Source organism: Myodes glareolus, chromosome 4 (genome assembly GCF_982192425.1).
Source record: "Myodes glareolus chromosome 4, mMyoGla1.1, whole genome shotgun sequence".
In the NCBI taxonomy this organism is placed as follows: domain Eukaryota; kingdom Metazoa; phylum Chordata; class Mammalia; order Rodentia; family Cricetidae; genus Myodes; species Myodes glareolus.
The window spans coordinates 84,800,224-84,814,362 of NC_142029.1; the positions used below are offsets into that span (position 1 = coordinate 84,800,224).

General features: G+C 41.0%; 1 protein-coding gene across 2 annotated transcripts in view; it reads right to left on the reverse strand.

Moving 5' to 3' along the window:
* LOC146894692 (uncharacterized) overlaps positions 1-14,139 on the reverse strand; it is a 55,010-nt gene that overhangs the window by 27,448 nt on the left and 13,423 nt on the right. For both annotated transcript variants that reach the window (XM_087905679.1, XM_087905678.1), the window contains exons 9-13: positions 11,537-11,614; positions 6,623-6,687; positions 5,764-5,788; positions 3,241-3,348; positions 2,692-2,769 (exon numbers count right to left, since the gene is read on the reverse strand). In XM_087905679.1, coding sequence (XP_087761805.1) covers positions 2,692-2,769; positions 3,241-3,348; positions 5,764-5,788; positions 6,623-6,687; positions 11,537-11,614 — 354 coding nt within the window. The remainder of the gene's footprint in view (positions 1-2,691; positions 2,770-3,240; positions 3,349-5,763; positions 5,789-6,622; positions 6,688-11,536; positions 11,615-14,139) is intronic.

Sequence of the window (14,139 nt, forward strand, 5' to 3'; positions counted from 1 at the left end):
AAAAAAAATAATTACATCTTAAAATTTTCAGGCAAATGGATGGATCTAGAAAACATCATGTTGAGTGAGGTAATCCAGACCCATAAAGACAAACATAATATGTGCTCACTCATAAGTGACTTTTAGATATAAAGCAAAGAAAATCAGCCTACAAATCATAATCCCAGAGCCTAGACAATAATGAGGACCCTAAGAGAGACCTACATGGATCTAATCTACATGGGAAGTAGATAAAGACAAGATCTCCTGAGTAAAACTGGGAGTGTTGTGATAATGGGAGAGGTCAGAAGGAGAGGGGGGAGGAAGGAAGGGGAGCAGAGAAAATATATAGCTCAATAAAAACAATAAAAAAGAACTGAAAAAATAAAACAATTCTAACAACGTTTGTAAAAAACAAAACAAAACAAAACAAAAACAAGTCAACAAACGAACAAAAAAGCCAAGTGTATGTATATGCAGGCATGCTATGTAACTTATGTCCAGGGGTCAAAGGATAAGCTTGTGAAGTTGGTTCTCTCCTTCTACCTTCATTTGGATCTGAGAAATGCCACTCAGGTCCCAAGCACTGGAAAAAATGCACAATTATCTTTGGAATCATACTGCCAGCTCTAGCATACATATTTTGATCTTGAAAATATACACATTATTTAGGGACATTTTGTGTAATATCAGGTACATAATGTAATGACAGTAAATGATTCACTCTTTGATACATAATAATGACTTCTTGATGAATGCAAGATACTGACATTATTACATTAAAAATATAAGCACCACACATTGTTTTTACTCTTGCTAGTTTTTCTTTACTGTGCCCTCCTTTATATTCATTCAGTGAGGTGCACATCCAGGTTCAGAGAAGCCAACTAATATTAAGACAGAGACATTGATCATCTGTCCCCTGGATTTCCACTTGCTTCAGCAATTATGAAATTCATATAGAACATGGGATCTTTTGTGCAGTTGTTAATGTCATGATAGCCTAAATATAAAAAGGTGTTAACAGTTTGGAACCTCATAATCAGTGGCCACACATCTGATTTTCACCTTGGTACTTTCACCTGAGAACATCATGACCTTGGGTCTACGCATCATTGCATGTCTCCAACTCTGTATGGACAGTAAAGACGTAAACCCTGCATGTGTCTGCATTATTCCTGAGTGGTTCTGTGAATATTACATATGTGGTGAGAATGCTCAGAGAGTCGAGTTGTCAGTAAATGTGCTGTCATAGCCGTGTGCAGTGTGCAGTGCACCTCACTTCCCAGACCCACAAAAGCCCTGTAACAAGCCCTCATGCTATTTTCCTAGATATATCCCTGCTTTTCTTAGAAGTATTTAGTTTCACACAGACTTCTGTTGCACAGAGACAGCTGAAACTTTAAAAGGAATCCTTGTATTGGCCTGTGTTGACCTACCTACATATTCAGACTCCCGTTCTAAAGTAAGGTCAGCATTGTTCTTCAAAATGTTCCAATTGATTGACTTTAGTCAGCACATAATGAATGAAACAAACCACAAAGGCTAGAAGGTTAACATTGTCTGTTTAAATGTCTAGTACTCAGTCTCAGAAAATCCACCATCTGATGACAGCTGCCTCAGAAATGTGTCCATGCCTCCATTGAGCTGTTTATGGACAAGACATGGGAACGTCTGTGCGCCTAAAGCAAGCCCTGCATCAGCTGAGCTAGCGCTTACAAGACTGCAAAGACCCAGGAACTCATCACTTAGTGAAAGATGGATCCTTTTGCATAACAAATGAGATCTTTTCATTCGCTTTCTGTGCATTAGACATGCACAACAGTCTTAAGGCTACACAGATGCCTGTGTGACATATTTTTATTTTGTCTAACTTCCTTAGTATCCAAGCAGATTCTCTATATCAGCTGTGCAGTCTCAACAAAAGAAAGTGCACAGAAAATTACTAAAATACTTATTAATGAAAGCACATGCAGGATAAAAACACAGGAAAGAAGCAGCCTTCAAATCAATTGCCAAGATTATGACATGCTATATTAATCTCTTGTTCAGGTGTCATGGTCATTTCTTTGTACTTGAACATACTCTAGTCCTCTGAGAGAGGACAACAAAGAGGCAAAAAAATAAGAAAGCAGGTTCTTGTACTTTGCCTGGAGTTCAGATCATGTGACATGAAATGGTCATCAACACAGGCCTTAAATCATATATTGTGTGTTCTGGTTTGATCATGAAATGTCCTGCATAGCCTCATGTGTTTGAACACTTGGTCCCCAGCCTATAGTCCTGCTTAAGAAAGGCTTCAGGAAGTGGAACATCCCCCTGGAGAATGTGAGTCACTTGGGAAAGACCTCTGTCTTACTTCTGTTTAGTCCCTGCTTCCTGAGTACAGGTTCATGTACTCATGTACAGATGCAATGTGACCAGCCAGCGCCATACACCTGTCAAGACACTTTCCCTGCCAGAATGACACCTTTGTCCTAACACCCAAAGTAAACCCTTCCCCCATCAAAATGGTTTTCCCTCAGTTCTTTGGTCACAGAAATAAAAAAAGCCACTAACCAGAATGACTGAGTAATAGAGTCTTACTGTTGTTTCTCCCCATCTGGAAGTCTTTAAATTGACTTTCTCTCTTTTTTGCCTCCCAAGCAGAAGAAAAGTTCTGACTGCTGCTAGACACTTTCATTGGATGTGACCAGAAACGCCAGTACCTACCACGGTCTTCACAGTTCAAGCTGGCCTCAGGAGACAGATCATTTTCAGGGTTGTTATCATCAATGTCTGGAAACATGTCTGTGGAGAGTGACTTATATATTAACCGTCTATAGTAGGTGGAGCCAGACTGCCTCACACAAGAACCCGCTCAACCCCTCTTTGGTTCAGATCATTCAGACTGAACCATAATAGACCTTGAATTGCATTTTTAGTTCTATGGCTGAAACTCTACTGCTGAGCTAGGGAAATGAACATGTCGCATATTAAAAATATACAAAACATTTTTCATCATTTAATAAGAAATATATACACTGTGGTTTGAATAAAAAATGTCTTGTATAGGTTGAGGTATTTGGACATCTGGTGCCCAGTTTGTGGCACCAATTGGAAAGGTTGTGGAACCTTTAGGAGACAGCCTTGCTGAATGAACTATGCTGCTGGTGGTAGCGTTCGAAGCCTCATAGCCTCACCCTAATTCCAGTTCATTCTCTCTCCTTCACCATGACTGTTAATAACTCAAACTAATTATCAAATATCCACAGTACCTACCTTCACTGGTGTTGCAGGCCTTTTCTATCATATGCATAGCTGGGGTTTGAGGTCTGATACTGGAAGACTTGGTGTACCAAAGCCCCAGCCTTCTCATCATTGATCTGACTGGAATGCATTCACAACAAAAAGAGGTCAACTCAATTGCATTTAACAAACCAACAAACAACTCCCCCCCACAAAAAGTTAACAACTGTTCTATGTATAAACATTTGATCTCATTAGTGATTTTTCAAGCATACACATCTGATTCAGAATGATACTTCAGGAAGATCACAAACATTGTGTCCTCTCTATACAACTATTTCATGGTCAGTGAGGTCTGAATGATACAATATTGACAGAGAAGCTATGTGACTCAGTGTGAGATTGGCAGCATCCAAATCACTTTAAGATCCACGTAAACCCAGTGAAATGCATGCAGCTACTTACTACACCAATTCTTGGCACTATGACACTCCAACTGCGTAAGCACTTACATTAAGCCTGGTGAATCTAAGATAGCAAATGAATATCAAGCCTTAAAGAATAGCACTAGATCTAGAGAAGTGCTCTGTGGGGTTTCCAGAATGTGAAAAGAATAAACAAGACAGTGGTGGTTGGATCCAGAGACAGTTCCAGAACAGTGGACAGTGACAGTTTCTTTTCATTCTTTATCCAACCACGGTGTTTTACAGTTTGTGAAGATTGTATATCACATTGAGATAGGAAAGCAGGTAAGAGGCTATCTTCATGCCACTGTGGCATAATGATTCTGACAGGAAAAAAAAGACCTCAAAACATGGAAGGATGCTCTACTCTCCAGTTCCTGATGTGAATATTGCCCATCTCTCTGAAAGAAGTGATCTGAGAGTTTAGTTGGTTCAAAAGCTTCCATCTCTTCTACACACAGTGACTCAGACTCTGAGTCATTCTAACACTGATGGTAGAGTACAGTTGTGGTGGGGAGATGGGACACTTTCCTACAATTGTCATACTCTGGATAAGCCTTCAAACTCAGCAAACAAGAAGCTTGGTGGCTTGGAGATTTAATGGATGTGACTGTGCACACCACTTTCTAGGTGACAAATGCCCTCAACAATATCTGTGGAGCCTGAAAAGCTCAGAGAAGAGCAGAGCAGAACCTTCTCTAGCCCCAAGTGTGCACCTTCCCTGCTCATGCTTCAACATGTCCAGTTTCTAAACTACAAACTCTGCTATTCACATCCCTGAGCAATATACATAGTCCTATGTACCCTTAACAAAAATCTGCAGCGTATGTCTTCAACGTGTAGAAGTACAATCAGTCACAAGGCATTTTAGAAATCATGACATGAAATCCAATCGTTCGATGATGACTGTATACATCCATTGAGTTTAGGGAGTTTGGCTCCCTAAACTCTCATTTATTGGCCCACATGGAAACTGAACATCAGTGAGGGAAAGTACCCTTCAGGCATTAATGTACCTCATCTTGAAAAGAAGTATGATCAAAGTAATAAGACCATATTAATAACTTAGTAGACTTAAGCCCAAAAATGTGAGGCTATTTGGACTTACCATAATGTCTTCTATAGTGCTAAAGCATTCAACTAGAATCAGCCATGTTGAAGAAAAACGCAATTATGACACCATATTTCTGATGTAGAGTCTCCCATTGTCAAAATCAATTTGACAACAAGCAGATAAGCTTTTGTCTTTTGGTTTTTGTTGTGGTGGTAGCTGTTTTAATTTTTTCAGGCAGGGTTTCATGTCACTACCTGGGCTGGCCAGGAAATGCCTTTGATTGATCACCATACACCCCACTCTTCAGTGCTAAATAGACAGGAATTACCAACTCCCTGGGACATGCAGTGCTGAGGGTCAAACCCAACACCTTCTGTATGACAGCCTAGTTTTCTGTAAGCCAAACAGCCTGAGTGACCTGGGCTTGACCTTTTAAATTTGTGCCTCCAGCACAGTGCACAGAGGCTACAGAGAAACAGACAAAAGTCTGTCAGTAGGAATTATTCTGAAAATGGATAGCTACAATTCCTCCATAATTTCTACCCATATCGTGGTAGGCTAAGAGGCAGAGTTTATAGTTGGGAATGTCATTTGCATATCTCATATCTGGGAACAGATTTTGTTTATGTACCCCCTAGCTAGACATGTAGGTCACGTGCTTCCCTGTCCTGTGTGTTCTTCTTTAGTGGGGTATATGCTGAGAAATGAATCTGTCATACATATCTGGGATGAGTTTTAAATTAATGTGGGCAAAGTGTGAACTCTTAATTTCTTCACTGACATTGGAAATTTCTTGGAAAATTGAGATATCTTTAGAGGAAACACACATACAGATATTGTCTGTTATAGAAGATCCCAGGGTGACTAAGGGAAATAAAAACTAAAGACACAAAGCCACACTGTGTCTCCTGGAAAGTCAGTTGTTTTAAACTAAGCCTGCCAATCCCCTGGCTTTCAGGACACACTGAAAACAGCGGTGCAATCAATACACAATTCTTATCTATAGCGTGAGTTAAGAAAGTCCTTCCAAATACATACTCCATCTGCACTTCCTCGACTGGACCTGCAATTTAGAGAAAACACTCTTAGTCAGACAATACTGACTTCTATTTGTCTTTGGTTCTTCTAGTGACTTGGGGGAGTAGTGTGTAGGATGGGGAAGAGTGGCCAAGTGAAAGATTCTGCATTAGTTTGCTGTAGAATACTGCTTCAAAACACCTGAGGCTGGGGAATGTATGGGAAAAAAAAGAATTTTCTGATTCTTGATCATTTAGCCCAGATCAGGCAAACTTACCTCTTTGTCCCCTACAAAAGGTTTCCTCAAAGCTACACTGAAACATGACAGAGAAATTTTACGACAATCTGGTTCTGTGAGAGGAATGCCTACGAAGGGGTGACTCTGTGTCTGAATTATTTATTCAGATTTCACGCTGTAAAGAACTCAAGACCTTGGCGTCCTCATAATAGATGTAAAACTCTTTTACCAAAGCAGTAATTGGGAAAATACATTCCAACTGCCTTAACCATAGGAAGTCTCCTAAAGAAAAATAAGAGGATGCTTGGAGAAAAACAAACTTTTCACAGGTTTTATGCCAATTCTTGAGTGAGAAATCACTCAACTTTTAATCTAGACAGAACAACTTTGTGAGAAGAAAGGCTCCTTAAAAATAAATAAATAAATAAGTAAATACATAAATAAGTAAATCTGGCACTGACATTTTTTAAACATATTCCTTGATCAAGAATTTCTTGATCCAGTTCCATTTCCTCCTTTTACATAGAAAATACTTGAATATAGTGTAGGTTATCAGTTTTATCATCCTGATGTGATAAAATAAAATATAAAGGAATCCTAAAACTAACCTTTCTGTCTTCAGAAAGGGAAAAGATGGTTTACCTTATTTGGTGATGTATTTGTCTCCTCTTTTGGGGTGGTCTTCATCTGGTCTTTGTCAGACAGCACTAGGAGAACACAAAATAGCTCTGAGATCGTGGGATCACGTCCTGTGTCACAGGGGCTCTTGGTTTGATGTGGACAGAATTCTATGAATTTAATCTAAACATTTGGTCTTAATGTACATAGTTCATTAATAAACATGGTTGTTCTCACACAGGAACATCCCATTGGCTGGGGAAAAAAACCAAGACCTCGAGAAATGAGAATGGTAAATTTTGTCCTTTTATATAATGTGAATCTAAAACAATCTAAAAATGTATCATTGGGGAGACACTGAAATAAACGTTAAATGATGGGTTTCTAGCAGTTGTGGTAGTGGCCCAGATTTTTAATCCCAGCACTTGAGAAGCAGAGGCAGATGGATCTTCAAGTTTGAGGCCACCCTGGCCTACAGAGTCAGATCTAGGACATCCATGGCTACACAGAACCCTGTCTCATAAAAAAGAAAAATAGATTTCTGCTTTCTCTTACTTTCTCAGACCCTTTTGAAGTCAGGACAATTGGCAATTCTTTCTAGATATTGTCAAACCTCTTTTAACCCCATAGGCAAGCATGTAGAATCTGCATGCAGTAAGCATATATGATTTTCTCAAATTTTTTGTTTGTTTTTTTTTCAAGACAGGGTTTCTCTGTAGCTTTGGAGCCTGTCCTGGAACTAGTTCTTGTAGACCAGGCTGGCCTCGAACTCACAGAGATCTGCCTGCCTCTGCCCCCTGAGTGCTGGGATTAAAGGCACGCACCACCACTGCCCGGTTTTCCAATTAATTTTATGTATTCTTAATATTGTTGTGTGTGTAAAGTGTGTATTTGTGTACACGACATCATGTGTGTGGGTTCAGAGGACAACTTTGTGGGATTTCTTCTCTCTTTCATGGTTTACATGTAATCTGGGAATCAAACACAGGTAGTCACAATGGGTTTGTTTCTTGGTTTTGTTTTTTGATGTATACCTATGAGTGCCTGTGTGTATGTATGTACACCACTTCCATGGCTGATAACACAGAGGTTAGCAGAGGGCATCTGATGTCCTGAAACTGAAGTAACAAAGGGTTGTGGGCATCTGATGTAGGCACTAGGAACTGAACCTGGGTCTTTCAGAAGAGTAGCACACACCCTGGACTGATAAGCAAATTCCTCCAGTCCCTGAAGTACTCATTTTTATATACAATGATGACTTATTTAAAAAGTAGAAGATACTGATAGTATTACATGTTTAAAATAGCCACTATAGCTGCTAAAACACCTTCTGTGTCTTTTGCACTGTAAGTCAGGATCTTATCAAGCTTTTTGTCAGGTATTTGTGGAGGTAAGAGGAAAACAACTAATACACAATGGTTTGGTGACAGAATCTCATCATCACGTCTGCCCACTTGGAAGACCTTCAAATTGACTATCTCTCTTCCTCACCCATCCAAGAAAAGAAATCCCCAGTTGTTCCCAGACTTCCTCTTTGAATCTGACCAGGAGTGCTAATAATCTACCACTACCATGATCACAGTTTTGAAGGCTGCTCTCCATATCCAAACCATTCTCAGAGAAGTCCTCCTCCTGAAGAAGTCAGTGGAGAGGGTGACTCACACATTGGTTTCTGCAGTAGGTGAAGCCACACTGCCTCACACAAGAACCAGCTCAACTTTTTTTTGGCTTATATCATGGAATCAGAACCAAAGTAGGTATTTAAATACGTTTTTACACTGTGCGGTTCAACTTCAACTGATATGCTAGAAAAATACTGTAAGACACCTTAAATTTTTCACAGAGATGCAGTATAATCACAAGTATCATTCATAACTAATTACAGAATTTCCAGAGCATCACAGGGCTGTGTGCCTTTCCTGCTGCTCTTCAATGTCATGTATCTTTGGGGACCAGGGAGAGAATACAGTGCTTTGAACAACAAATGTGACTCCAAGGCTTGTGAATTTGAATATTTGAGTCTCTGGGTTGTGGCAATGTTTGGGGGATGTTATGTTAGGTAGGACTGGGAGCCTTACTTGGGGAAATACATCACAGAGTGTGGGCTTTGGGAGTTTGTAGCCTCACCCCACTTGGTGGCCAACCTCTCTGTTCTCTGAATGAGTTGAAAACATGACCTTGTGACTTTCCTCTCTGGCCCACCTTCTCCATGCCTCTGCCAAAATAGACTCTATCACTGGAACAGAAGCCAAAAAAAAAATATTTCTTCCATTTTGTTTCTGGTATTTTACTATAATAACATAAAACAACAAATACAGAAATTGGTGCCAGAAAGTGGGACATTGCTATGACAGAACTGGCCATATTGCTTGGGGGAGGATTATGGGAATGTCCACATTCCCATTATCCTCCCTTTGACATGGAGATCCTTTGAGTGTTCGAGACTCAATAAGCTCATGTGTAGGAATCTGGGAAACAAGAATGCTTAGAGAAAGGCAGACAAGGGAGTCTTGGTCTGTGGTTTTCAGAGGCAGCCAAGACTCTTTGGAGCTGCTTTGTGAAGTTTGGGTTAAGAATCTGTGAAGTGTTGCAGAGATCCACAGCTAACCACTGGGTCCAGCTCCTAGAGTCCAGTCATAGAGAGGGAGGGGCAATAATAAGAGCAAAGGGGTCAAGACCATGATGGGGAAACCCACAGAAAAAGCTGACCAGAGCCAGTGGGAGCTCATGGACTCCAGACTGACAACTGGGGAACCTGCATAAGACTGAGCTAGGCCTGCTGAATGTAGGTGATAATTGTGTTGCTTGGGCAGGTTGTGAGACCACTGGCAGTGGGACCAGGATTTATTTCTAGTGCATAAACTGGCTTTTTGGAGCCTTTCCCCTTGGAGGGATACCTTGCTCAACCTAGATACAGAGGGGAGGGCCTTGGTCCTGCCTTAATGTGATGTGATAGACTTTGTTGATTCCCCACGAAAGGCCTTACCCTCTCTAAGGAGCAAATGGAGGTGGGGGAGAAGGTGGAGAGAGTAGGAGAAGGGGAGGGAGGAGCAACTGTGATTGGTATGCAACATAAAAAAGACTGGTGTGTGTGTGTGTGTGTGTGTGTGTGTGTGTGTGTGTATGTGTGTGTGTATGTATGTGTGTGTGTATGTGTGTGTGTATGTGTGTATGTGTGTGTGTATGTGTGTGTATGTGTGTATGTGTGTGTATGTGTGTATGTGTGTATGTGTGTGTGTATGTGTGTGTATGTGTGTGTGTGTGTGTGTTTAAAGAATCTGTGAGGTGAAACCTTCTGTGCTTCGCTGGGTCAATGGCTACTGGTTAGCCAGGGCTGGGAAGTCAGATGAGTAGGGAACCCGCATAATAGATGCAAAATCTTCTGAGAACCATTTCTATTACATCAGCAAACAGAAGCTCTGGCTCAGAGTGGGCCAAGACCGCATTTCAAGCTGGCACCAAACTTGGTGATGTGTCAGAGTCAAAGTCTCTTATGTGCTACTTGCTATGGTGGCACAAAAGTGGCAGGATGAAAGGGGCTGTGGAAAGAAACTTGTCAAGGTGAGGCTTGACACCATGTGGAAGTACCAGAGTCCCTAGAGAGAGACTAGGCAACGCCATTGGTGAATTCCAGGCTCGGTTACTGGGAGACCTCAGCAATTGCAGGTGGCAGGATGTGGGAAGCAGTGAGTTTGGAGTGGAGCTGGCATGAGCCTCCAAGCCAGGGCATGTATGCTGTGTGGGGCTGTCTCAGAATTGCAACTCTGCAAGCCTTTGAGTCCAGAAAATGATGAGTGATTCCTAGGTGTTGGACAATGAGCTGCTTGTACTATTTTAGGTTTGTTTTTCTTTCCTATCTCTATAACCTTTTTACTTCTTTGAACAAAGACCATATAAAACATGTTCCTTTTTTTTTAGCGTGAACCTACAGATAAGAGTCTAGATTTTTAAAGATAAATTGGACTTTTAAATTGTTGGCATTATTTAAAGACTGCAGGACTTTTAACACTGCATACTATTTAATGTTATATCAACAAGAGCTCTTGGAGAAAAGCAGGAAAGGTCATGATTTGACAGTGGCCTGCTTATGTGTCATGTTGACAAGAGGTGACTTGTGCTGTCTAATCTTCACAGTCAACTTCACACACTTAGAAGGGAATCTACATTGGGGAATTGGTTCCATCAGACTGTCCCATAAGAATGACTGTGGGAATATCTTTTAATTGCTAATTGATATAGGAGGCCCCAGACCACTCTGTGCTGTGCTAATCCTCAGGCAGGTGGGGCTGTACTGTCTAAGAAAAATAACTGAGCAAACCAGAGAGAACAAATCAGTAAGCAACATTCCTTCATGCTCTCTGCTTAGCTTTCTGGCTCCAGGTTGCTACTGTGAGTTCCTGCCTTTTCTTCCCTTGATGGTAGGCTATAACCTGAAAGATGAAATAAGTCCTTTCCTCCCCAACTTGCTTTTGGTCAATATGTTTGTCAGGCCAATGGAAAGCAAATTATAATATGTGCCCTTGACAAAATAGAGGAAGCAGAAAATAATTAAAATATTAATTAATGACAGCACCAGCAGAATGACAACACAGAAAAGGAAGCATCTGTGTTCTGACCACTGGATGACATAAAACCTACATGAAACTCTGGACCAAATGGCATGGTCATTTTTTTTTTTTTTTTGTCTAAGGAGGACATGATCTTCCCCTGAAGGAAAAGGGTTACAAAGAGTGAAAGAATAGGAAAGAACAAAAATAAAATACTTGGTCCTAACATCGAGAAGTACAGCTGAACAATGATCCACTAATAGAGTCTTATCATTGCTTCTGCCTATTAGGAAGACCCTTCAATTGACTTTCTCTGCCATCCAAGGAGAAGGAATAGCATGGCTGCTCCTAGACCATCTCATTGGACATGACCAGGAATGCTGTTACCTACCATCAATAGAGTGTTCACTTTCTAGGCTGTCACTAGACGTATCGGTCATACTGTCGATATCCTCTGTCTCATAAGTTTCTGGAAGAAAGTAAGTGGAGAGAGTGAATTAAATATTGGTACCGGTAGTAAGTTAAACACAAATCACAAAATAACAATCTCGGCTTTCCTTTCAGTCACACCATTCAGTGAGGGCCACAAGAGGAATTTAAATGTGTTTTTAAGTCTCATGTTTACACTTCCTCTCATGAGTTAGGGAAATTAACACTTCACATATTTTTTAAAAAGTTTGGTAGCGCTCTCTTCCCCCCCTTTCCCCTGGGGCCACAAGATCTCCCCAGAGCAGCTCCCTTGCACACTGGGCCTGGGCTGTGGGCGCAGCCCGGTAGGGGTAGTTCCTGTGCTTTGATAGCCTGCCTGAGGACAGGCAGGCCCTATGTCAGCTCAGCCACATTCAGGTCAGCAAGAGGCAGTAAACTTCTAGCAGACATCCATTGGAGGAGGGGTGAGTTTGCTCCTGGCCCGAGGGCTTTGGCTAGGAGGAATTCAAACTTTCCCCACCCCCCTCAACTTCCTGGTCACCCTGCAGTGGTGGCTCCACACTGCGGAGCTCTCCCGAATCCCATCCCAGCCTTCATCCAGGTACACCTTCCTCTATTCCCCCCTTCCCCCTGGGGTCATAAGATCTCCCCAGAGCAGCTCCCTTGCACGCTGGGCCTGGGCTGTGAGTGCAACCCGGCAGGAGGGAGTGCCTGTGTTTCAATAGGCTGCCTGAGGAAAGGTAGGCCTTCTGTCAGTGAAGTCCCTGCCCTACAAGGGAACCTGACCCGGTACCAGAAGATCCAATAGAGAGCATTTGAAGGAAGAGATGGGCAGACGCCAAGGCAAGAACTCCTCCAACAATCTAAAATAGGGATTGAAGAAGGAGAAGAATTGCAGATCAAAGGCCCAGAAAATATATTCAACAAAATGATAGAAGAAAACTTTCCCAACCTAAAGAATGATATTCCTATGAAAGTTCAAGAAGCATACAGAACACCGAATAGACTTGATCAAAAAAAAAATCCCTTCGCCATATAATAATCAAAACACAAAACATACAGATTAAAGAAAGAATACTAAGAGCTGCAAAGGAAAAAGGTCAAGTAACTTATAAAGGTAAACCTATCAGACTTACACCGGACTTCTCTATGGAAACCATGAAAGCCAGAAGGTCCTGGATAGAGGTACTGCAGAAACTAAGAGACCATGGATGCAAGCCCAGACTACTATACCCAGCCAAGCTATCATTCACTATCAATGGAGAAAACAAAATATTCCAGGATAAGAACAAATTTAAACAATTCGTAGCCACAAACCCAGCCTTACAGAAAGTAATAGAAGGAAAATCGCATCCCAAGGAATCCAACATTGCCAACACTGCCTACAATAACTCAGACATCTAGTGACCCTTCACGAGCATAACTCAAAGAAGGGACACATACAAACTCTATTAAACAAACAAACAAAAAATAATAATAACTGGAGTCAACAACCACTGGTCATTAATATCACTTAATATTAATGAACTCAATTCACCTATAAAAAGGCACAGACTAAGAGATTGGATACGAAAACAGGATCCAACCTTCTGCTGTTTACAAGAAACACACCTCAACCACAAAGACAGACATCTACTCAGAGTAAAGGGTTGGGAAAAGGTTTTTCAAGCAAACGGACCTAAGAAACAAGCTGGTGTGGCCATTCTAATTTCCATCAAAATTGACTTCAAACTAAAATCAATCAGAAGAGATGGAGACGGACATTTTATACTCATAACAGGAACAATTCATCAGGAGGAAGTCTCAATCCTGAATATCTATGCCCCTAATATAAAGCCTCCTACTTATGTAAAAGAAACACTTCTAGAACTCAAGGCAGTCATCAAACCACCGACACTAATAGTAGGAGACTTCAACACTCCTCTCTCACCAATAGACAGGTCAATCAGACAGAAACCTAACAGAGAAATAAGAGAATTATTGGAGGTATTGAATCAAATGGACTTAACAGACATCTAAAGAACATTCCACCCAAATAGGAAAGAATATACCTTCTTCTTTGCAGCTCATGGAACCTTCTCGAAAATTGATCACATACTCAGTAACAAAGCAAACTTCCACAGATACAAAAAAATATTAGTAACCACCTGTGTCTTGTCAGGCCACCATGGATTAAAGTTAGAATTCAACAACAGTGCTACCCACAGGAAGCCAACAAACTCATGGAAGTTGAACAGTCAACTACTGAATCACCCCTGGGTCAAGGAAGAAATAAAGAAAGAAATTAAAGTCTTCCTTGAATTTAATGAAAATAAAGACACAACATACTCAAACCTATGGGACACTATGAAAGCAGTGCTAAGAGGAAAGTTCATAGCACTAAGTTCCCAATTAAAGAAAACAGAGAAAGCACACATTGGAGACTTAGCAGCACACTTGAAAGCTCTAGAAAAAAAAAGAAGCTGATTCACCCAGGAGGTCTAGAAGACTGGAAATAATCAAACTGAGGGCTGAAATCAACAAAATAGAAACACAGAAAACAATCCAAAGAATCAATGAATCAAA